Source organism: Papio anubis, chromosome 9, assembly GCF_008728515.1.
Source record: "Papio anubis isolate 15944 chromosome 9, Panubis1.0, whole genome shotgun sequence".
Lineage (NCBI taxonomy): Eukaryota > Metazoa > Chordata > Mammalia > Primates > Cercopithecidae > Papio > Papio anubis.
Genome location: NC_044984.1, coordinates 54,308,005 through 54,334,322, shown reverse-complemented (window position 1 = coordinate 54,334,322; position 26,318 = coordinate 54,308,005). Strand labels below are relative to the sequence as shown.

At 36.1% G+C, this 26,318-nt stretch overlaps 1 protein-coding gene across 6 annotated transcripts in view; it reads right to left on the bottom strand.

The window, feature by feature from the left end:
• SLC16A7 (solute carrier family 16 member 7) overlaps positions 1-26,318 on the bottom strand; it is a 166,825-nt gene that overhangs the window by 5,399 nt on the left and 135,108 nt on the right. For all 6 annotated transcript variants that reach the window (XM_009181108.3, XM_017945981.3, XM_009181112.4 and 3 more), the window contains one exon: positions 2,912-3,055. In XM_009181108.3, coding sequence (XP_009179372.1) covers positions 2,912-3,055 — 144 coding nt within the window. The remainder of the gene's footprint in view (positions 1-2,911; positions 3,056-26,318) is intronic.

Below are 26,318 nucleotides of genomic sequence, written 5' to 3'. Positions count from 1 at the left end.
CCTTGGCAGTGTTGAGTGTCACCTTTGGAAAATTAATTACCTCTTGTAGTTCACTAAAGTACTACTGAGCGATTGTAATAAATAAGGTCCTTTAAAAAGTACCGGGCGCGGTGGCTCACGCCTGTAATCCCAGCACTTTGGAAGGCCAAGGCGGGTGGATCACAAGGTCAGGAGATCGAGACCATGGTGAAACCCCGTCTCTACTAAAAATAGAAAAAATTAGCCGGGCGCAGTGGCGGGCGCCTGTAGTCCCAGCTACTCGGGAGGCTGAGGCCGGAGAATGGCGTGAACCCGGGAGGCGGAGCTTGCAGTGAGCCGAGATTGCGCCACTGCACTCCAGCCTGGGCGACAGAGCAAGACTCCGTCTCAAAAAAAAAAAAAAAAAAAGTACATTGATTGAGGCCGGGCGCGGTGGCTCACACCTGTAATCCCAGCACTTTGGGAGGCTGGGGCAGATGGATCACGATGTCAGGAGATTGAGACCATCCTGGCCAACATGGTGAAACCTCGTCTCTACTAAAAATACAAAAATTAGCCAGACTTGGTGGCAGGTGCCTGTAATCCCAGCTACTCGGGAGGCTGAGGCAAGAGAATTGCTTGAACTGAGGAGGCAGAGATTGCAGTTAGCCAAGATCACACCACTGTACTTCAGTCTGGCAATAGAGCAAGACTGTCTCAAAAGAAAAAAAAAAAAGTATATTGATTTACATAAAATTGACTTATATAACTATCTGTTGTTTTTCCTTAAACTAGGCATTACTCTATATTTATTTTAGGGGTTAGAGAGGTAAGAGTTCTTCTATATTTACAAATTTACCTAAATTGAAACAGTTCTGTAAAGTGGTTAACTATTCCAGTTGTGAAATACACAGGTCTGTGTACAATACTCCAACCCTTTAATACAGACATTTTCTATAAGTAAGAGGACCCCTAAAAGCTGACAAGAAGGAACAAGAACATGCTTTGGCAAGTAACAGAATAGCATGTTCTCTAACACTATACCTCAGCCATACCTGTGAGAAATGCAGAATGAGTGTAATTAAATCCGATTTATAAATAACAAAACTGACCAGCCTGTGGTCAAGTAGCTTGTAAGTGGAAGAACCCAAACTAAAATCCAGGTATTATGGTTCAGAGCTTAAGTTTTTTTTATCTTATATCATTTTCCCCATTCTGTCGCCTGGAACTTTTGCCTTCAAATGTTAATCCATATTTTCATTTGGAAATAGTTGCCATCTCTTTCTCATTCTGGCATGGTAAAACGAACATAGACCTGAAATAAGTAGAACTGATCTGCTCCAAAAAAGTACCTATTTTATATTACTGGGCAAAACACTTAGACTTCCTGACCTCGACTTCACCTAACAACACAAAAAGATTTTGCCAAAATAAAGTAAGTTCTAGAACTGTAAGATGTTAAATAAATGGCATTGTGATTATTTGCAAACATTTATTTATGAACAGCAAAATTCTGGGTACGCTGTAAAGTACTATGTATTCATTTTTTGCATTAATCATTCTAATAACTCCTTTAAAAAGACCTATTATTTATCTAATTTTATAGATAAAGAAACTTAGGTATAAGGAGGTTAACGTACCCATGATCACACAGATAATATGTGTCAAGTCAAGTTTAAATGCTAGATCTGTCTACTTTTGGAAACTGAAGTCAAAGTATTTGCTGATAATGATTTAAAGTAAATCCCCCATAGATGGACTTAATAATTAACTTTGGGGGCATCAAAGTATTTGAGACGCAAAGAATACAATTGTAAGTTGGAACACCAATAATGCCATTTATATCTGCAGTGCAGGAAATAACAAAATCATCTTTTCCCTACTTGTAGGCCCATGCCGACTTCTACAGTCAAATGCAGTGGTCAATTTCTCTACACAAAAGAAAAAGCACTCTCTTCGCTATGACAATGCTTAGATATAAGATGATTTTCATTTATAATATTAAATGCATTTTGTTATACCAAAAAAAGAGAGAGATGTGGATAGATTGTAAAGAGAAAGATTTTAACATCACTATTACTGTAAGCCTCAATACATTTTTTTCATCAAATGATACATGAGTATAAGATTACACAAGTGTAAATATGTTTGCCTTTTTATCTCTGGGCAGAAAGGAAAGATTCCGTCTCTTTATATATTGAAGTCCAATTTTTCCTAATATGTTGAATATAAATTTGTAATGCAATTTTTTACTTAGACTAATAAAAAATAGTGATTTTTGAAGTGTACATATTGTTGTCAGTTTGAGTCAATAGATATGTGCATGAGAAACAACTATAATCAAGTGACAGTAGGTCATTTTTAATATTTGTGTTAGAAGAAAATGTGGCTCACCAAGCTTTTAAACAGGATCATTTCAGTAAGAAAAAGAAGGAACAGAGTCAATGAGCTCCACCACTAATCGGAACAAGCAACAATAATTTTATTGTTGAAGCTAAATCAGTGCATCCAGAAAATATCTCTCTGGCATCATTTTAACATATTACGAGTGGAAAGTCGGATAGATACTGCAAATGGAAATAACTCATGAAAATAAGTTTTATAATAATTAAGGTATTTATTTACATCAGAAAGTCTATGTCCAACAACACCATCTCCATTGGCTGAAAAGTAAAAAGCAAAAAAGAAAAACAAAAAAACTACAGCTGTTTTATTTTAAATTTATGTGATAATATGTAACTTGTCTGATAACTTTTTTTTTATTTTTTAAAAAACGAAATGTTTGGCCATTATATAGCTTGAATTTCAATGTACTAGATGGAAATACTTTAAAACTGCATTGTTTAAAAAAAGTAAATTCAAAGAAAATAAGAATTTTCTATTGTTCATTCTTCTCATAGAGTTTTGAAAACAACAGAAGAGTTAAGAATAAACTGAAGACTAAACGACTTACCTGTAATGAATCCCACAGTGAGGTACAGCTCGATCACGCTGCTACTGAAGGAGGCCAACACCATTCCAAGACAGCATAATAAGCCTCCTGCTATCACCACTGGCCGGCTGCCGTATTTATTCACCAAAACACTACTTATAGGACCTAGAGCAGAGAGGAGATAAAGAAATACTCAGTTGCTATTGTCATTTATTTGTTTATCTTTAACATCCAATCATTTGGAAAGGCAAGAAAGCACATTTTAATGGTCAGAGGAGAAATATTAGTTCACAAGAAATATAATGAGAACTTTCCAATACTTCACAAATGATCAGTTTGAGAGGTTATTTTCAGTCTTATGTATAAAAGCACATGAAATAATAAATTAGAAGTGTTGAACATATATTTTGTCATAATCATAATCATTCAAATCTTGATGGAAAAGTTTTTCAATAGAACATAGCTAAAATATCCAAAATATCTTAACAGATACAGGTAAATTTATGTAATAAAAAATCGAGGAATTACATAAATGACTTGTCTGTTAAAATGTTATTTTTGAGAATAATATGTGTATACACATACATATGCCATTAATTAGAGCTGAAATTGTTTTTTAAAATTATCTTCAACAATGATTTTTCTTTAATACCATAATTTGTTGATTCTAGGACACCTATTGTTTTCACATCCTATCATATTAGTAATAAGGATGTCTTACACCTAATGACTTCTTCCAATCTAGGTTCATCAAGAGGCAGTCATGGTAGTAATGTTGTTATCATGGACGATGTATGTTTGAATTTGCTTATTATTTCCTGTGGCTCGATTGGACAGTGCTTAATCACATTTCAATAGAACCTTTTAAGGAGCATTTGAAAAACGAATATAAACATGAATCCTGATTTTTGCCTGAAAGATCTTCTGTTGACACATTCTAGTAAGGTAGAATAAATAGCAACATCAAAACTTAAAGATTGGGTGCAGCTCTTTGGATGAAATTACTAGAAAAAATGGTGGATCTCGCTGTTAAAATATATTGCACACTGACAAAGAGAATAAGCTTAGGTGTGAGATGTGAATGTTGAAAACTCAGACTCCAAAGTAATTTAGAAGAGTCAGATAGTGAAAGGGAAGAAGGTTTAGGAATGTCCTACCAATTTTTTAATGTATATTTTCCATTGTATGTCTGTGTGTGCATATACATAAAATATTCACAAGTGATTAAAATTATTAAAATAATCTGCATTTAAGTCTAAAAAAGTTCTTTTGGTAGTTATAAAAATTCTAAATGTTGAGAAACTGTGTTTTACTTCAGTGACAGCATTATTTTCTTTCTTGGTATACTATAAAATAACAGTGCAACTTAACAATTGAGACCATCTTAGACTCAATGAAATTCCATAGTATTTTATGGGACTTGTTAATGTATAAATGGCTTGCTTTGACATTTCATTCTTAAAGTAAAATTGTGTTTCATCTGAAACTAGGGTCACTATTTGGAGGAAATAAATACTATGTTAGGACAGAATTTTCAATCAAATATTTGGCCTAAAAATTTTTTAGCTAATACTATGGTGTTAAGAATTTCCAAGTGTATTGTTTTTGAGAATTTTTACATGGATCATATATAAAACACATTGAGATTCATTTATCAATCCACCCATATCCTTTTATACAAATATAACTATGATTTTTATTCTGCAAAAAAAAAATGTAAAATTAAACTTCAATGCCTAATACTAATTTTTACTCCACAATATCTTTTGAAAGAATATTAGTAATAACACACAATTTCAGAAAGAGATAACTTAAACACAGAATACAAAAGTTTGCATTTATAATAGCAATCAACATAAAACTCTAAAAAGGCCACATGAAAGCTCTATAAAAACAACAGGGTTTGGAGGGAAGAAATCAATGTAAATTGTACCAGTTGTATAAAAAGAATATAATTATGTCCCTAACATGGTAAAGTTCACCTGAAGAGCTGAAGAAAATTAAAATTAATAATTATACATGTAGAGAATATATATAACACATATTATATAAGATATACCCCAGAGACATTGCAGGTGGCCCAGGTACATTGTCAGTAAGCAGTAATATTTTGAAAGGAACTTTTCTTCTTAGCAGCAGGTCTCAACAGTGGGCTTAAAATATTTAGCCAACTATGCTGTAAACAAATGTGCTGTTATACAGACTTTGCTATTCCATTTATAAAACACAGGCAGAACAGATTTGGCATAATTATTAAGGGCCCCCGAATTATCAGAATAGTAAATGAGCTTTGCTTCAACTTAAAGTCGCCAGTTTCATTGGTCCCTAACAAGAGAGTCAGCTTGTCCTTTGAAGCTTTGAAGACAAGCATTGACTTCTGCTCTCTACCTATAAAAGTCCTAGATAGCATCTCCTCCCAATAGAAGGCTATTTCATCAACACTGACAATCTGTTGTTCAGTGTAGTTACCTTCATCAATGATCTTAGCTAGATCTTCAGGATAATGCTGCAGTTTCTAATCAGCATTTGTTGCATCACCTTTCACTTTTATGTTAGCAAGATGGCTTCTTTCCTTAAACCTCATGAATCAACATTTACTAGCTTCAAACTATTCTTCTGCAGGTTCCTTACCTTCAATAGAATTGAAGACAGTTAGGGCCCTGCTCTGGGTTAGGCTCTGGCTTAGGGAATGTTGTGGGTGGTTTGATCTTGTATCCAAACTTCTAAAACTTTCTTCACTTTTCCTTTGGATTCACAACTTGGCTAACTTTAGTGCTAGAGACCTAGCTTTCAGCCTGTGCTTTCAGCACCTTTCTCGTAAAGGTGAATCATTTCTAGCTTTTGATTTAAAATGAGAGACTTGCGACTATTCCTTTCACTTGAACACTTAGAGGCCACTGTAGGTTTATTAAGTGGCCTAATTTCAATACTGTTATATCTCAGACAATAGAGAGGCCCTAGAAGAGGGGGAGAGATAGCAGAACAGCTGGTCTATGGAGCAGTGAGAACACACACAACATTAAACTTACCCTCTTATATGGGCACAGTTCATGGCACCCAAAAACAATTACAATAGCAACATCAAAGATAACCATAACAGATATAATAATAATAAGACTTTGAAATACTGTGAGAATTACCAAAATGTGACACAAGACACAAAGTCAGCACATGCTGTCAGGAAAAATAGTGCCAACAGAGTTTCTGAAGGCAAGGTTGCCACAAACCTTTAATTTGTAATTAATGCCATATTTGCTAAGTGCAATGAAGTGAAATGCAATAAGTAGAAGTATACCTGTATTCCAATTTTTCGATTTTTTGCCTCTAAATGATAAAAGGGCAGTATAGTTATTTTCATTTCTTAAGTTTTGGTAAATGTTTTTGATAGACTTCTCAGAAATGCTAAGTTTATTGACTAGAAATAATCTTTTTGTTAATCAGATGGTTTCCAATTTTCTGCTTTTCACAATATTGAGGACAATTCAAATGAATTGTCAGCCCACAGATCATTACAAATAACATTTGATAATAAATCATTATGTGATTTTTGGCAAGTTCAAATAATTGACTAACACTGAAAATAAAATACTTTCCACTGTCATCTACTTTATTATGTGAACAAGTTACTCAGCCTGTACCTCAATTAAAAACCAAGAAAGAAATACAATGGAGACAAAAACCTGTATCTGCTTAGCTAGCAATAAAAAATATTCATCTATAGATACACAGTATGGCTATTGATTTCATTAAAAGACACATTTCGAGTCAAATGTTTACATGTTATTTAGTAATTATCTTATTTTGGTTGGAATCTGCTATAACAGTATTATAATAGAATATTTTAACCATGTAGTGTCTTATGATCCCAGAAAAATTTTTAAAAATTAGATATATGTGCAATGGTTTTGCAAATAAAAATAAAATGAATTGAAATACTTAAACCCATGAAAATAATTTGCAGAGATGTAACAAAAATATAAGTTCAAATATAGACTAAATACAGAATTTATCATTTTTCTATCCCATGATCATTCATTTATTTTTAAATGATTGATATTGAGCATCAGATTTTTTTTTTTTTTTTTTGAGAAAGATGAAGTCTCATTATGATGCCCAGCTTGAAGTACAGTGGCTATTCCTAGGCACTATTATAGTGCACTGCAGTCTCAAACTCTGGACCTCAAGTGATCCTCCCAGCTCAGCCTCCCAAGCAGCTAGGCTGTACTTAGCCTGACTAATTTTGATATTGAGATTCCATTGTTGTTTTAGAAAGAAGTTACTGTTTCTGTTCTTATGTAAAAATTTGTAGTAGAAAGAAAATTCAAAAGAAATTTTTAGACCTTTTTTAGTTCTGGGAATGATTGTTTTACACTGAATATGTTCCTTATGGACAATTTGCAGTCAGTGGATAATTTTAGAGATATAAATTTTAGAGATAATTTTAGAGATATAAATAAAGCAACAGCACAGCTTTTCAGAATTTTATAAGACCTTTCATTCAATTCACAATGTGTCATAACTATATAAATAGTATAATAAAAGAAATGTAATTATGAATTTATCTTAACACATTCCATTTGGATATTCAAGCTAAAATGAAACAATTTAATAAGAAAACTTTTCATGAAGAGTTTCAAGAGAGTGTATAAAAAGAAAGGCTCCTTCCTCATCCCATTTTATTCTGGCTTATGATCTGAAAATTGTAAAAAATTTCTCAAATAGCAGGTGAAAAACAGAACAATTTTGACTCCAGAAACAGAGAAAATTCATATGACACAGGAGGATGACAAAGACCCACTCCATTTGTTCTCCTTGAGTCAGATTATATTAGAGAACAATTCAGCCAGAGCTTAAGTATGCCATTCATTCTATAGGGTGGTAGCCTGATACGGGCCCAAAGAAAGATGGAATCCCCTTAATACAATGGGCATAATGAGTAAAATCATATATAACATTGCATAAACACCATGTGCTACTTATTTCTCCCATAAAATGACCATGTTTAGGACTGCTCTTTTAGTAAATATGGGATGACGCCCAGATAACATGAAAATGCTCTGAATTTCTGTTTGGAAGCTTGAAACCAAGGGATCAAATAGATAAATATGTGAAAACAAATGAGTAGCCCTGCCAAGTGTTTCCTTGGGCATTTTGGCATTGTCATTTCCAAGGAATTATGCCTGGGCCTCAGGCATTCTTCTGTTTCTTGCCAAGATTGTGTGTGGTTCACATGAAATAGCTACTGTTTAAGTTGATGTTCATTGATTTACACATGTACTCATGGTACATATTTTCAGAGAGCAATCTATGCTACAAATAAGACTATATACTACAATTTGGTATCATTGTGATTAGTTAGAAAGAAAAATTAAATAAAATTTATATGAGCCATACAACACAACAGTAATAAAAGAGTTGAACAAATAGATTCAGGTGTAAAAGGGAGTCTATGGTAAATCACTATTTTCTATAGTCTTTGTATAACCAATTACTAGAGAGTTATATAAATGCATTGAGATTTTATATGTGCCATTACCAATAATAAAGCATTTATGTACCTTAAGTAGTACATTTACCAATCCAAATATTGGAAAAGTTAGAAACCTAACCATCAGACTTTGAGAGAACATAAATGCCTCTAAAACGGAAGACGAAAAAAGAAAGCTAAATCTTATCGACCAAGTATTTAACAACAAATAGTTCCATGTTCCTAGGAATGATTCTGATTGAGTAAAGCTTCACTGAATCCTAAAGGATGTGGAGATCAAAAAGTTCTCAAATATTCTACCTGTAAACACAAGTACATTTTGCAGTAACTTCTTCAATTAAATATCATATTGTCAAGACATATGTGAATTTTTTTAATATTTAAAGTATTTGAAGACTAGTTGTTTAAAAAATACACTTGGTTTAATATTTAACAGAAGAATCCATGCACAATGTTACAACATATTTCACTAACAACAATGAAACCATTCACCAATCTGCTCCTGGCTTCAGGTCTTTTTATTACAGTAGTCCCTCTTACCCAAGGTTTCACTTTCAGTGTTTCAGTTACCTGTGGTCAACAAAGGTCCGAAAATGTTAAATGGAAATTGCAGAAATAAATAATTCATAAGTTTTAAATTGTGCAGTAGCATGATAAAATCTCGTGTTGTCCTGCTTCAACCTGTTTGGAATATGATGTGAATCTTTCCTTTGCCCTGTGTATTCATGCTGTATAGATTACCTACCCATTAGTTACTTAGCAGCCCTCTTGGTTATCAGGTTAACAGATTGCAAGAAGAAAAAAGGCAAGTATACTACAGTTAGATATTTTGAGAATAGGAGACCACATTCACATATCTTTTATTTAAGTATATGATTGTTCTTTTATATGAATTGTTGTTAATCTCTTCTTGTGCCTATTTTAAGGGCATATAATGTTGAGTACTATCTGTGATTTCAGACCACCACTGAAGGTCTTGGAACATATCTCCCACAGATAAGAAGAGATTACTGTATATGCAATTGTGGGTTTACTATGAAATGCAGCTTAAGGGCCGGGCGCGGTGGCTCAAGCCTGTAATCCCAGCACTTTGGGAGGCCGAGACGGGCGGATCACGAGGTCAGGAGATCGAGACCATCCTGGCTAACACGGTGAAACCCCGTCTCTACTAAAAATACAAAAAACTAGCCGGGCGCGGTGGCGGGCGCCTGTAGTCCCAACTACTCGGGAGGCTGAGACAGGAGAATGGCGTGAACCCGGGAGGCGGAGCTTGCAGTGAGCTGAGATCCGGCCACTGCACTCCAGCCTGGGCAGCAGAGCGAGACTCCGTCTCAAAAAAAAAAAAAAAAAAAAAAAGAAATGCAGCTTAATCTCCAGAGCGCTGCACTTTCATAGGTCACTTCCAAGGACCTGGGAAGACCTAGAGATGTGTTCACATGGTCATAGGCTTAATAAAATTTGAAAGGTAAGACATATTCATATTTTCTTTTTCTCAAACAGTTTCTCCCAAATGGTATAATCTTTAGAGGCAACAAAATCTAGATTTACTCCTGGAAATGCCAATGCTTTTTGTCTGCACTCTACATAAAAGTCTCAAGTTTAGATTTACTTTAGTTTCACAGGGCCAAGTTTGAATTGTTTTGTTCTTGTAATAATGGGGTATAGTTTCTGTGTATTTCTCAGACACTAAGATCTATGACAGATTTTTAAATTAATGTGATCCACAAAACTGGGAAAATTCCAGGGTGTTCACAAGAAACACATTTATTTTCTCTATGGCCATGAAGATCAGAGGCCATCTATTTTTGATCCACACATAAATCTCATTAGAAAAACGTAATTGCTAGGTTTAAAATGTCATGCTAATATTAGTTACTAGTGCAATTTAAGGAAGAAAAAAGATTGTTTATATGAACTTACCAAAAATAATTTTACAGAAAAGATAGCCTTTAATATTGTATAAGTTATCCTAAACACACCATTGCATTGTTCTGTCTCTCAGAGGCACAGCATCAGAGCATTCTGAAATAAAATATTTTCCCCTGAATTTATCTCAAATATAGCCTACAAATATTTTATAAAATATTTACTATTGTGCCTTAATAACATAAATCACAAGAAAGATGTCTATTTACATTCATTAATAAAACTGTTACTTTTCTTGAAGTATAAATATTGTTTTTCATGGTTCACCAATCTGTAAAGAAACATTGGGACATAAATAAAAAACTGTATTCTAAAGGCAAATGATAAAATTAAAAGTATCTGGCAAATAACCGATAAAATAAGAATTTCAAGGATATAACTTATCATGTTTATTTGTATCCGTAACTATTGTCAAGAGGTTTTAAGAAAAATGCCCATAAAGATGAAGTAAATCTTATTCAGTGAACAAGAAAATGGGGTCCTATTTTAATGACCCTCAAATGTTTCCAATGATATATAAAGAACAGACTTCAACAGAGAGATAAATGTGCAGCTATGTAGATAGGCAGATAGAAAGATGGATTGATTTTAGCTTAACTACTATGCTAGATACCTCTTTACACTCTACCCTAAATTGTTTACTTTCATAATTCTGAAGGATAAAAGTTCCAAGTTACATGTTTATTATTAAAATATTCAGTAGCCATCAGATTAGATTAGTATATGTAGTAGTAGATTAATATATGTCCAGTTTCAGAATGTACATGTTTTTCCTTAAGTAGAAAAAAAAGTCCATACAGAAGATTCATGAAAAAAACTAATGATTGACCCAAAATATTTTCCATATCAAATTATATAATACAGCTCACAGCTCTTAAAAATGGCAATGAGACTTGGAGATGAAACAATACATACGTGCGTTAAAATAATGTTATCCTAAAGCTATCTGACAAATGAAAATAAATTTGTCATAAATTGATGCCCAAGAACCAGTTCACTGTGAATTACAGACTTATCTTAAAACAAAGTGGCACAGAGATGTACATGTGGTACTGTAGCAACAATGAATAATTATCATAGTTAAGAAATTTGTTAAATTTATAGAAATGCCAATCATATGAGACAGTGGTTTACATATTCTTCTCAAATACATATTAGGTACTTATATATAAACTGGTAATCATTAGTGACTCCATTCACATTCTACTGGGTCTATTTTCTTGTTTCTCCTTGCTTTATTTTTTATCAATATTATCATTTTATTCTATTTACATTATGAATTATTATGATTGAATTAATACCCTATAATAATTATGCTATCCGTAGTAGAGATTCTACTCCCCTTTTTTAGGATACCTCGTGCTAGTTTCATTCAAAATAAAGTTTTAACATTTAAATTTAAATTATTCCCATCTTCCCTTGTAGAGGAAGTAGCATATAAGACAGTACAGTATCTGCTGGAAAATATAGAATATCCTTTAATAAGTGAAAATCTAATAATTATTCATAAGTTTTCTAAAATATTTTTGAAAAATTTATTTTATTATGGTAAGAACACTTAACATGACATCTACTCTCAACAAATTTTTAAGTGTACGATAAAAGCATGGTATAGTTTTTCCTAATTTTTTTGTTAATTGACAAATAAAAATTACATACGTTTGACCCTTGAACAGCACACTCTGTGTATGCAGTTTGGAATGCATGGAGGATTGGTCCCCCTAACCCCTGTGTTGGACCCTGTGTTGTTCAGGAGTCAATTATATGTAATATTTATTTATCAATTAACAAAAAATAACTAATAGCTAAAATAGCTAAAAAACTAATAGCCTTCTTTTGACTCTGAAAGCCTTACTGATAACATAAATGATAGATAAACATACATTTTGTAAATGTATTATATACTGTATTCTTATAATAACTGAAGCTAGCCAAAAGAAAATGCTATTAAGAAAATCATAAGGAAGAGAAAGTATATTTACTATTAATTGAGTGGAAGTGGGTTATCATAAAGGTCTTAATCCTCATTGTCTTCATATTAAGTAGGCTGAGGAGGAGGAGGAAGAGAAGTTGGCCTGGCTGACTCAGGGGTGCCAGAGATGGAAGAGGTAGAGGGGGTGGAAGGGGAGGCAGGAAAGGCAGGCACACAGTGTAACTTTGTGAAACTACACAGAAATTTCTGTCTGACATTTTTGCACTTTCGTTTCTCTAAAAATGTTTCTATATAGTACTAATCTTCTTCCACTATTTGCTTTAGTTTCAGTGCTTGTATCACAGAAGAGCACAAGTCATTAAAAAAACATCAAAAGCAGTCTTGAATAATCAGAACCCTCTGTCAGATTATCTAATGTCAATTTGCTTTCTGGCATTGCTTTATCTTCTTTTTATTATTATTATTATTATTATTATACTTTAAGTTATGGGATACATGTGCAGAACGTACAGGTTTGTTACATAGGTAAACACGTGCCATGGTGGTTTGCTGCATCTATCAACCCGTCACCTACATTAGGTATTTCTCCTAATGCTGTCCCTCCCCTAGCCCCCCAACTCCCGACAGGCCCCAGTGTGTGATGTTTCCCTCCCTGTGTCCATGTGTTCTCATTGTTCAACTCCCACTTATGAGTGAGAACATGTGGTGTTTGGTTTTCTGTTCCTGTGTTAGTTTGCTGAGAATGATGGTTTCCAGCTTCATCCATGTTCCTGCAAAGGACATGAACTCATCCTTTTTTTACAGTTGCATAGTATTCCATGGTGTATATGTGCCACATTTTCTTTATCCAGTCTATCACTGATGGGCATTTGGGCTGGGTGCAAGTCTTTGCTATTGTGAATAGTGCTGCAGTAAACATACAAGTGCATGTGTCTTTAGAGTAGAATGATTTACAATCCTTTGGGTATATATCCAGTAATGGGATCGCTGGGTCAAATTGTATTTCCAGTTCTAGATCCTTGAGGAATCGCCACACCATCTTCCACAATAGTTGAACTAATTTACACTCCCATCAACAGTGTAAAAGCAGCCTATTTCTCCACATCCTCGCCAGCATCTGTTGTTTCCTGACTTTTTAATGATCGCCATTCTAACTGGTGTGAGATGGTATCTCATTGCGGTTTTGATTTGCATTTCTCAGATGACCAGTGATAATGAGCTTTTTTTAATGTTCGTTGGCTGCATAAACATCTTCTTTTGAGAAGTGTCTGTTCATATCCTTTGCCTACTTTTTGATGGAGTTTTCTTGTAAATTTGTTTACATTCTTTGTAGATTCTGGATATTAGTCCTTTGTCAGATGGATAGATTACAAAAATTTTCTCCATTCTGTAGGTGGCCTGGTCACTGATGATAGTTTCTTTTGCTGTGTGGAAGCTCCTTAGTTTAATTAGATCCCATTTGTCAATTTTAGCTTTTGTTTCCATTGCTCTTAGTATTTTAGTCATAAAGTCTTTGCCCATGCCTATGTCCTGAATGGTATTGTCCAGGTTTTCTTTTTTGTTTTTGTTTTTTTTTTTTTTTTTTTGAGACGGAGTCTCGCTCTGTCGCCCAGGCTGGATTGCAGTGGCCTGATCTCGGCTCACTGCAAGCTCCGCCTCCCGGGTTCACGCCATTCTCCTGCCTCAGCCTCCGGAGTAGCTGGGACTACAGGCGCCCGCCACCACGCCCGGCTAGTTTTTTGTATCTTTTAGTAGAGACGGGGTTTCATCGTGTTAGCCAGGATGGTCTCGATCGCCTGACCTCGTGATCCGCCCGTCTCGGCCTCCCAAAGTGCTGGGATTACAAGCTTGAGCCACCGCGCCCGGCCTGTCCAGGTTTTCTTCTAGAGTTTTTATGGTTTTAAGTCTTATATTTATAAGTCTTTAATACACCTTGAGTTAATTTTTGTATAAGGTGTAAAGAAGAGGTACAGTTTCAGTTTTCTGCATATGGCTAGTCAGTTTTCCCAACACCATTTGTTAAATAGGGAATCTTTTCCCAATTGTCCTGGTTCTTCTATGCCTTCTACCTCATTGTCTGGTGCTAGTTGGGAAACACTCATCTCCATCAAGTCATCTTCTACTAATTACTCTGGTGTGGTTTTTATTAGCTCTTGAATTTCTCCAAGATCTGTATCTTGAAGCCCTTTACCTTCCCACCTTTTCTGCCATATCCACAACCTCTTTCATGATTTCTCTGATTGGCTGTATCATAAATCTTGTGAAGTCTTGCAAAACATTTTTTCTCTAGCAGAAATGTATTGCTTCAAGCTTGGTGACTTTCATGGCTTTTCCTATAACAATAACGGCATCTTCAAGGGTGTAATTCTTCCAGACATCCATGATACTCTCTATACAAAGGTTCTCTTCCACAGCGTTGACAATTTTTTTCCATAGATTACCATGTGTAATGAGCCTTAAAAGTGCTATGACCTCCTTATCTAGAGGCTGAATGAGATACTCTGTGTTTGGGGGCAAGTAGACCACCTTGACACCTTTGGCATTGAGCTCATGGTGTTTGGGGTGGTCAAGGTCATTATCCAATATATAAAAAAAATGCCAGTATGGCAGCCCTTACTGGCAAGGTACTTCCTGAATTCAGGGACAAAGCATCAATGAAACCAATACAGAAAAAGGGTTCTCACTGTCCAGGACTTCTTGTTGTACAGCCAAAAGACTAGCAGCTGGTGTTGATCTTGCCCCTTCAAAACTCAGGGGTTATCAGCTTTATAGATAAGGACAGTCCTGATCATAAATTGCATTTTCTTAAAACAGTACAGTTAGCCTGTCCCTTACTACCTTAAATTCTCAATGCTAATTTCTCTTCCTCACTAATAAATGTCCTTTGTGGCATTTTTTTCCCCAGACTAGTACACTTTTGTCTGCATTAAAAACCTGTTAAGGCAGATATCCTTTCTTCTCAATGATTTTTTCAGTGGTCTCTTGGAAGTCATCTGCTGCTTCTTGGTCAGCAGAAGCTGTTTCTCCTGTTAGCTTGACATTTTTTAAAGACAAATCTCTTGTTAAAATTATTAAACTATAGTTTGCTGGTATTGAATACTCTGGATTTAGATATTTCATTTAGCTCGTACCTTAAGTTGTCATTTGCTTGTTTTCAAATCATATTAAAGTGCCGATTTACAGGTATGTCTTATAGCAATCCCAAACCTACATAAAAGCTGCATTTTCAATACAAGATAAAAAGTTTGCAAAAACTATGAAGTTTTCACACCTGTTGGCAGAGCCTGCCACAAAAGTTTCATAAATTTCCTTTTATTTTCTTACAGTAGTAGTTTTGCTGTATTCAATTATCTTGAAATGAGAGACAACTACAGTAGCCAACTTCAGTCTATGGTCCATATCAAGCAATTCAATTTCCTATGGGTCCCATGGTGTTATTCAAGGTTTATGGTATTACACTAAACTTGATACAAAATATGTAAGAACTCTGAGAGTCCATTTTTTTATTGTGATAATTTACTGGAGGAAAGAACTGCCCACATAGAGATAAGTGTCACACTTATAAGTGTTTTAAGCATCACACAACACTTTAGCCCAGCACAGTAGCAACAGGAGATGGCTACAAAATTATTACAGTAGCACAGTATGTATTACAGTTAATTTCAGACAGTTTGATTTTACACTGTGTCCTTATGTTTGTTTACATTTTTCTGCACTGTGAATGGTGCCCTGTAATGTGTTTCTGTGCATAAGTTTTGATAAAATTTAACTTCTAATAATAGATTTGTAGCTAAAATCCTATCCTTTCTAGCTAAAATTTGGTATCCTTTGACTGATGCCTCTCCACTTCTACCAATCCCTGGATTAACCCTTGTGATTCTCCTGTCTCAGCCTCCCGAGTAGCTGGGATTACAGGCGCCCACCACTATGCCCAGCTAATTTTTGTATTTTTAGTAGAGATGGGGTTTCACCATATTGGCCAGGCTGGTCTCAAACTCCTAACTTCAGGTGATCTGCCCGCCTTGGCCTCCTAAAGTGTTGGAATTACAGGTGTAAGCCACAGCGCCTGGCCTATGATTCTGTTTTTACAATTAATGGTATCTAGACTACTTCACAAATTGTTGTAGGATCCATGTTGGAGGATCAAGTGAAATAATATATGGGAAAGAGTTTTGCAATTATTAAACAGATAAGATCCACTTTTTCTTCCTACACCAAGGTTGCCTCTGTTTACACAGCTTCCGGTTATACAACCCTACCCTACCCATTACCTAGTCTAGGCCTAGAGAGAAAGAACTGCTCATATAATTGGTTAGGGTCTACAAATTGATTCAACCTGTTTGACAGTATTGACTGCTTTAAACAGTGTGAGCTAGACACTTTGCACCCTTTTACTTATGGTGTCTCCTATGTGCTCCTCTTCCTGGATTATTTCCCTCCATTTGGCCTGAAAGAAGAAGTTAAGATCACAATTTCTAGATATATGGTGGGGATCAGGAAGCAGAATGATACAATCAAATGTTCATTTATTAGAAAAGAGTTAAAAACAATTGATTAGAAAAATCGTTTATAATTTTTTAATTTGAAACAATACATTATACTATTTTCTGTACAACATATTTTGAATTTCATATTAAATAACAATTTCACTGTTGTTTAGAGTTATTTAATGATTTATTTATTGAAATGTACAACACAATAACTTTATTATAATAGTCTAATAATTGTAAAAATTTCTGCTTAAATAGTAACTTAATTTTAATGCCTTTCTTTCATATTACTATATCATTAGATGTATACACACATATGTATGCATGTGCAGTTCTTGGTAGTAAAATGTCATTTGTTCTAGAACACACTAGGCCAGGTGCACTGGCTTACACTTGTAATTCCAGCTCTTTGGGAGCCTGAGGCAGGAGGCTCTCTTGACCCCAGGATTTAGAGACTAGCCTAGGCAATACGGTGAGACACTATCATTACTAAAATTAAATAATTAGCCAGGCATAGGGGTACACATCTGTAGTTCCAGCTACCTGTTAGGCTGAGGCAAGAGGATTCCCTGAGCCCAAGAGTTTGAGCTATGCAGCAAGCTATGATCATCACTGCACTACAGCCTGAGTGACAGAGTGAGATCCTGTCACAAAAGCAAAAACAAACACATACACACAGACAACAACAACAAAACACACTAAATATTGCCTTTCTGATTTTGAGGGGGTAGGGATCATATTGCAAGGACATCCTCATCCATAAATTTCTCAATTATTTTGCTGTTACTCTGTCAATATTCTTTGAAGGAAAAGATAAAATAATTTTCTGCTAGGTTCAGATGCATGAGAAGACAACCTATTTGGAACGTTAACATGGCTTGAACCAAACTGGGGTACTATTAAAGATGTTCATGAGGGAGTTAACATTAACACAGAGTCTACTTTTGCTCAGCTTAACATTAAATGTGAAGCCATCTTCTCAACTCACTTTCTAAGTTTTCTTTAGACTTTAACTACCAGGCGGGTACCAAATAAAAAAATTGTACATTAAAACTCTTTTCTGATTGTATAACAAGACAAACAAGACCTTTCTAGCATTTTCAGGTGCTCATGTCACTGATGCCTCAAAATAAACTGAGTCATATACATTGTTTAATTCATGTCCCAAAATAAAATTTGCTTTGGCTCTTGTATTGCTGATTTCATTGATAGACATCACTATCAGAGGGTCAGTGTGATAGTCTTTAGCATCTGCACCCGAGCTCTTGTTTGGCATCCAGGAAAAATCAGGTCGCACAAATGAATTGAGGGTTGGTGAATATGGAGGATTTTATTGCCGACGAAAGTGGCTTTCAGCAGGAAGGGGAGCTGCAAAGGGAATGGAGCTGGAAGATAAGCTTCCCCCAGAATCCAGCCTTCCCCTCTGGACTCTTCTCTGAAGCAACACTGTCAAGTCGTCACTCTGAAGTCAAGCTGCTTCTCTCTGATGTCCAACCATAGTCTCCGATGTCCAGTTGCTTCTCCTCTTCTCCTCTTCTCTGCCAGTGGAGCCTATGGTTTTTATGCATACAGGATGGGGGTGCCGGTGGTGGGCGGGGGTTATGGGTGATTTTGGAAAAGGCAACATTCAGTGGGAAAAAAGGAATGTAGGTTTTCACTTGGGGTTGCTGTTCCAGGCTTGAGGGTGGGGCACTCGCCAGGGGACCTGCACTCTTCTGCTCAGAATTTCCCTGCCTCCAGTTCCTATCAATAATCTTACACAAGATAATATATGTGCATTTTGTTTAAACTGAATTTTTTTTCTGTTTCTCATATGGAAAACATTCTAACAAGAACTTTTAACAGTGATTGTTATTGAATTACAAGTACTCCACTAAGTGACTTTCATTCATTATTTCATTTTCTCTCAGTAAGACTCTAAGTTAAATAGTTGAACTCATATTCTACAGATTTGGAAATGGAAGCTTGGAAAAGTTAAGTTCTTGTGACTGAACAAATTACAGAGCCAGGCTTTGAATCTAAGTCTTTTTAATTGCAAATCCTATGTCCTTAAGATTATTGTAAGTTCAGCATAAAAATTCCTCATTTTCAAAATTAGAAATTGATATGTAATGAGAAAATTTCTGTAACAATTGTACACATTTAAATGTAATATTTCGATGTAGTAGCTTCTAAATATATTTAATTTGTTTAGTAAAAATTTGTTAAAGTCTTAATTTACTTGAAAATTGATTTAGGTAATTTTTACAACAATGCAAGTGAAAATATTTGTTCATTCCTTTACTCACCACATATTTACTGAACATCTTTCAGGTTATGTGTAGGGATTATGATAAACAAGAGAGTTATGATGCCTGCCTTTAAAGAGTTTATATTTTAAAGGATTTATATAAATGCTAAAAATGCAAAGCATGTCATGTAAGATTATGATGTTGTATCCTTTTCTCTAATTTAGAGATGGCAAATTATCAGAATGAATTTTAAATGCAAAGGCATTTAAATGATCTTTTGTAAATACAACTTTTACAAGTATTTTCTTAAGTCCAAAGATATTAATGTAGAAAAATGATGTTTTGATTTATAGGTAAATAATTTACAAAGTTTGCCTTTTGTTCTGACTCCTCAGTAATTATTTTAGCCTCTTTCTTTAATGCCAGCATCCTCAATTTCTCTTTTTACAGTATGGCTAATTATCAGTGAAACAGCATGATGAGTCCCTTGAGTAACTGGTATTCATATGCATTTTCCCTCTGGTACCTCAAGCATTGCTTCTTCTGCAGCCTAGCATTATACATATTAAGTTCTGAAAGAGTGGTTTCTTCTTTGTCAGAATAATTTCTGTGCACTGAATCATCTACTTTTTTTGACAATTTACAGACACATGCAGTTTCTTGTGGGTGGGAAGATCCTTTCTTAAACTTCCAATAATATAGCTCTAGTAACAAAACAAAACTAAACTATTATGAAGAAAAGTAACTGTGCATGGATTTATACAGAGAGGAAAAACATGCTGAAGGGAAGAGAATCTTCAAAAGATATTGACTGATAAAGATGTAGCCCAAGAGTATCATTAATTCCCCATCTTTACTTTCAGCTGAGCCCAAGAGATCTCTAGAGATATTCATTTTGCTAAAAGTGTTTCCCTTCTTTGGGTTTATCTTTTAGATCAGGACCATTATCTACAGATGCTTGATTGTTTCAAACCTCTCTATACATTTTCATCAACTTTCATTAGGATATTTTTCCTTGCCTTTAATTTCTCTTTAAACTGCAGAACACTCGAGTTTCCCACCTCCATTGTGATTTCTCACTTTCCTCCTAGGTTGACATTTAGGGACACTGTGAAGTGTTACAGGTTGTTAGGCATGAGGAGGGCAAGAGCAGGCTTTTCTCCCACATCCACTAGGAATATTAGGTGGTGGTTTGACAATTATCACACTGCCTCTTTAAAAATGATACTTCAGCAACCCCACCTAGGCCACCAGGGAGAGACAATCTCCTGATGATCCAGAACTGTTAACATTAAAGTGTTAATGGAATGCAACCAGGGAGAAGCAACTTCCTGGGCATGAGCTTTAAGAGACAAAATGTTGGAGTATGACTTTCCAGGGGCATTCCACCAGAAAAAGGAAGAAAGCCTCAGATGGGCACGTGTACAATTTCCTAAACACACTGCTCATGCTCACTTCCCAAGGGTAAGGAGGGCACTGTGCATGTGAGCAGCCCACCCGAAGGGAAGAATCATGGGAAAGGGCTGCAAGATGCCAGCCTATAAAGACGTAGAATCACAGTTAAACACCCCAAGTTACCCGCTAGGATCTCTTTTAAGTGTTCTTTCCTTTCTTTCCTACTCTAAAACTTTTTAATAAACATCCGCTCCTGCTCTGAAACTTGCCTCAGTCTCTTTTTCTGCTTTATGTCCCTCAGTCAAATTATTTCTTCTGGGGAGGCAAGAATTGAGGTTGCTGCAGACCCAGATGGATTCACCACCAGTAACTAAGATGACTTCTACCACAACAGGAGGACTGGCAGGCAACAAAGTGAGCACTGAAGACACACTCCTTTCCTCTCTGTCCTAAAATAAGCTGTAAATCAACTAACCGATAGCATAAAGTTATTGCTTTTAGCTACTGGCTGGCTTCAGAGACTCCCGTGAATTTTCTTCAGATTCAAATCGATGTTTTCTTGCTTCTTAAAAGAACTCTAAAACTGAATGAAAAGGATGGTGGTAACTGAAAATGGTGACTGTATTAGCATGCTATCCCTACGATAACTTTCTTTTCATTTCCTTCTGAACGAAAGAAGCAGAACGCTTCACTGTATCTCGGGATTTTTTGCCGTATTTTTAATAAGCATCTACAAGAAACCCTAGGAAGCCCATTATTCCTAAGACTAACCAGAACTAAGAGCAAAGAAGGTGAAAGTTCTGGCATCTGTCCAGTACAGCTGTGAAAAGTTTGTTCCTCCTGGTACCACATTTACAAACACACTGGGTAAGGTTTCTCAAAGTGCTCCAAGGTGTGAAGGGGACTTTGGTACCTCCTGCATTAAGAATCTTTGAGGATAGGAAACAAAAATCTACTCTTAATAACAGTCAATATCCTTAAGAGATTCCTTTGTACCTAAGTGTTAAATTTCCTGAGAGCTAAGCTCTGTGCTCATAGTCTTTCACCTATGAGCAGTCATTAGCATTTTCTTTCTCTGAGGCAAAGCTCATCTGCGGGTCAATACTATTCCTGGCCAACAACGCTCTAGTTAAGATCAAGAGTCAAAATTAGTGACAAGCAAAATGTTGAAATGCCAGCAAAGGGTAGGATGAATGCAAAAACACGGTTTATATTTTGGAAACAAGGACAGAGGCTTGGTCTATGTCAGGATTTGGAGCTGGTAAGTAAGATTTTTAAAAAATCCAACAGGGTAATTGTGAGAAATGTGTAGGTCACTCTACTTTTAATAAGCCACAGGGGCAAATAATAAATGCACGCTTACACATAGACATATAGCTTGGAAGGTATATAAGCTCTGGAAAACTCTGTAATTTTGACTTGGTCTGGGGATAATTTCCAGGCCTTGTCCTGTAACTGGTTGCAGAAAATAAAAACTTTTTTCCTCCCCAGTTCATCTGCATCTTGTTATTGTCCATGAGAAATAGCAGCCCAGCCCTCAGTTTGATATGGAAACAAGTTCAGATTTGTACTTGCATTTCACAATCATTCACACATAAGCTTCGAAAAATTACGTTTTTGTTAGGAGGTATTCTATCTTGGAAATCTTATAGTATAGTTGCATATTTTATGGATAAAATTATTCCTTGGCAGAAAGACTTCATTCTTGTTATGGTGTGACATAGACTGCTAAAGCAATTCTCCAAATCAAAACCAAAACCACCCAAATCCAATGTGGCAGACGTGCTGGGCGAAATAGTTTAGACCAGACATCTGCCGTGGAGTTGACGTGGACACATTTTTTATAAGTACAACATCTCTGTGATAAAGCACCATGAGAATTCATAGTCTAGAGATCTTTAAGGATATAATTTAATATAAATCTTATAAACAACCAAATAATGAAATAAAATAGGAGAATGGATCATTATCTCATACTGTAGAGGCAAAGCATTTATCAGTATCTGCAATCCAAAAGCTCTTTGTGTGGTGTACTCTAGTTTAGACCGGTGACCTACAGGCACAAGCTGACATGCTAAACCATTGGAGAAGTAAGGAACTATTCTATTTGTTGGGTTGGTATAACAGTTGACAGGATAAAAACAGGACCATACCCCAAGTATCAGTTAATGTAACTGTGCTTCTAGGGCCAGGAACACTGGTTCAGAGCTAGGGAAAATTTTGTAACAGGGATAAGCTAGAGTCAGTACAATCTAAAGATAGGGAGTCCCAGTCATCCCCCCCAAAAGTCCAGTCTTTTCAAATAAAAGCAATGGTATTAAACATTAGAAAATCTACAAAAAGTCCTATCAATTTACCTAGTTACTCACGAAGTCAGCTCCCTTTTTATCCCAGCCAAAGGAGTTAAGGAGTATAAACATTGTGTTAGCAATCAAATGCCTAAGAGGACACAGTTTAAAGTAAAATTATTTAATGATGTTTCAAGAGGAAAGAGGTTTTAGAGATTCGATTATTTTAAAAGGTCCATTACTAAGCAAAAATCACTTCTTAGAATTCTAATAAACTGCTCTGAAATTCCTCTTTCTCAACAATGCAATCAACCCAAACACGGGCATTTTTAACTTATTATAAATCTTCAATTTTAATTCATCAATGATTTCATAGGACAATGAGTAGCCTCTTTATTATTATTATCTAGGCTTTTAAGTGTGTGCCAAAATTCTCTCAAAGAAGATAACCTCATGGAGAGGATTAGTTGAGTGGTACATCCCGTTTGATGCTGACCCTAAATGTCCTTTGTGCCTCATATGCAGATCCCTTCCCCATCTGCAATTGTGCCTCACAGCAGAAGCACAGATGCTATCTGAGTCTTGAGAGCCGGTGTCTGTGACTCGCTGTTGAAAAGCTGTGGAACAATATGCAATCTCCAATATGCATATTGGAAGTAGAGTCAGAGAAGACCTCAGGACTTGCTTAGGACAAGCAGATAGAGGAATTGTTCAGTGAAAGGGGCTGAGTGTGTAGAGAACAGATGACCGGAAATGTCTTGGAAAAGCAGTTCCAGAGGGCTCAGTGGAAGGGTTTAGAAGGCATGCTAATGCAAGTCTAGAAATCATGAGAGAATCATTGGTCAGCATGTGGAGGAAGTTACATATGAGGAGGACAGATGATCAGGACTTGCTTGGTAACAAAGGCTAGAAAGAGATGAAGAACTAAATAATTAAGAAGAGGTCTTAATTTCCAGGCAGAATTAGGCAGTTGAGCTCTAATGAGGCTGGTCATCTGTGGTCAAGTTATTTTGATAGGGTTCTAAACTGACATCTGCCCAGTCTGTTGTTTAGAAGGAATGATTTAACTGCAGTGGTGGGAAATACAGCATCTGCAGCAGCTGATAGTGGAGAAAGTCACCAAGTGTAGCATCCTGAACCAAGCCAACCTTGGAGTGATGCCTGACCAAAGTGAAAATGAGTTCACAACAAGAACTCACCCTACAATGGACCTTAGTGGCTGCTGGAGTTAGTAATTTGGATATGGTATTTAAAATTAGTTTTAGAAAAACCTTGTTTTTGTTAGTTTTTGGTGTGCATTCCACTCAAGCCCCCCCTATTTTCTATTATTTCATATTTATGAAATCTCTTCTCCCAGATAAATCATTTGGTTTAACACCCACTCTCCAGCAATTCTTATTTTGCCTCCACTGTGCTTTGTGTGCATGCTGCTTCTGCTAATATTTTGCTCTTCCTTTAAGATCCAGCTCAAACTCAGCCATGTCCATGATTCTGTCCCTGGAGGCTTGCTCTCATATTTCCAACCACTGATACCTCTACTCTCAGATATGAGAATAAATCTCTCACAGTTTTATGGTGTCTCACCAGCTATAACCCTGAGTTCTTATTAAAACCATGCATTAAAATAATGTTTCTACCAAAATCTTGTTACCTCAAGTAGATGGTGATCTCTTTAAAGGGTGAATGATGCATTCTGCTTCTCCTTTTTTCTTATCATACCAAAGTCATAGAGAATTTATATCTGATAGGGGCCATTTGAAAGGTTAATTTTATTCTAATGTTGGTGTGTCTTTAAATACATGGCGATATTCATAACATAAAATTTATAATATATTACTTACTCCGCAAAATTTCATGATAAATATATATTAATAAAGTGTTCAAAAAACCCCAGTGGAAACTGCATATTAAATTTATGTTTTAATATAATGCAAAAGCAGTAAGGCTACAGTTTTTCATTTAAAAATACCCCCACAGTTACCTATGATAAGGCACAGTGAAGTGCATGATATATTGCTAGATAGAACTGGTAAACTTCTGACCTGATTCCACTTTAGGACGGGCTTTGTTTTCCTTTTGAAATAGTCATATTTTCTCATCTGACATCAAGAAATAAAACCTACCACAAACAGAACTCTTATTCGCCATGAACTGATGTAAAGCAGCTTACTACTAATGGCCGCAATGCATCATAAATTCAAAATAAATTAGTGGCCATTAAGCCACAGGCTCCCCATCATTTGTATTACAAATCATGCTGAGACATCAGGCATTACTGGAACCACCTTTCATCTGGAGAGTGATATTGATATTCTTCAGCCAGAGCACATTAAAATGATTCAATGAAATACACCAACTTTGGGAAAGATACAGCATGTTAAGCTTGTGATGAGAATAATACTGAAGTTTCCTAGAAGCAAAAAACATTTTCTTCCAATATAAAAACTGTGTCTTCGAGGTAGAAGTTAAATATATCTCAAATCAAAGTGACTTTTTAGAAACCCAGTAGTGGTGTACTATTTATACCTTAGCCGTTCACCACCTAAATCACAAAGCACAAAGGGAGTGTTCAAAATTTATTCATAAGCTATAAAAGACAATTTCAATTTCATTTTTGTATCATGTTTTAAACTCTTTTCAAGATGATTTAGTTATACAGAAAATGCATTGGGCTTTATTGGTGTCATAGAAAAGGAAATGTCAAGCTGAATGTTAAGAAACTAGAGAGTAATGCATAAATGCATGAATTTATAGCAATGGGTGAGATTTTAAAAAATATAGCTATAGACCCAATGAAACTACTCTTTTAATGTGTTATTTTTATATATATTTTGAATTTAACATCTGAATAATATCTAGTTACAAATAAAATAGAGAATGCCAATGATGTAAATCATCAAAGTCCTCAAATCCATTCAACTATAATCTCAAAGGAATTTTACTATTTTGGGTCCTAATGGCAGCAGAGACTGCCTGGAGTGGCCTCTACGAAGACAGGGGCTGCAGTGGGGGAGGTGTGGCCAGGGCCCCACGCTGTGTAAAGCTGGCAGGGACCAGGAACAGGTGGCAGCCCTGCCCCCCACCAAGTTAAAGGGATTGGAGCCCCACACTCCCCAGTGCAGGTGTAGCTGCTGCTGCCACTGCCCAATAACGCCTCCGGACCTGGACATCCCTGCACTCTCTGGGGCCCAGGAAGCTCCCCTGCCCCATAGGCTCAGAAGTGCCTGCTCCTGCTCCCTGGCCTATCCCTGCTCCTGGTGGCTGCCTAGATTTCAGGTCAAAGTTGAAGCCAAGCCTGGGTGCTGTTGCGACCTGGCCATGTGCACCTCTTGGGGTAGTGTTGACATGCCAATCCTTCCTGGACTCCCTCTGAAACTTTGGGCATCGATGAGCTCTGGGAGGGAGGCTGGGGCAGGGGAGCTGAGGGCAGCTTGGTGTGAGCCTGCAGGTGACCCTTGGCACAAATAACCTGAGTGCCATGGAGGGCATGTTGATGGTGGCAGGCAGACAGATTCCTGGGCAGAAAGGGGCTGGATCCTCAGTGAAACCCCACCTTTAATTCAGAGACAGCCTAAGGCCTGGGGCCAGACAGTCAGTTCTGGGTAGAATCTGCAGCCCAAAGTGAGAACTTATGGAGATTTTTCCTGGCCCACCCATGGCTGCCTACATGCCAATCA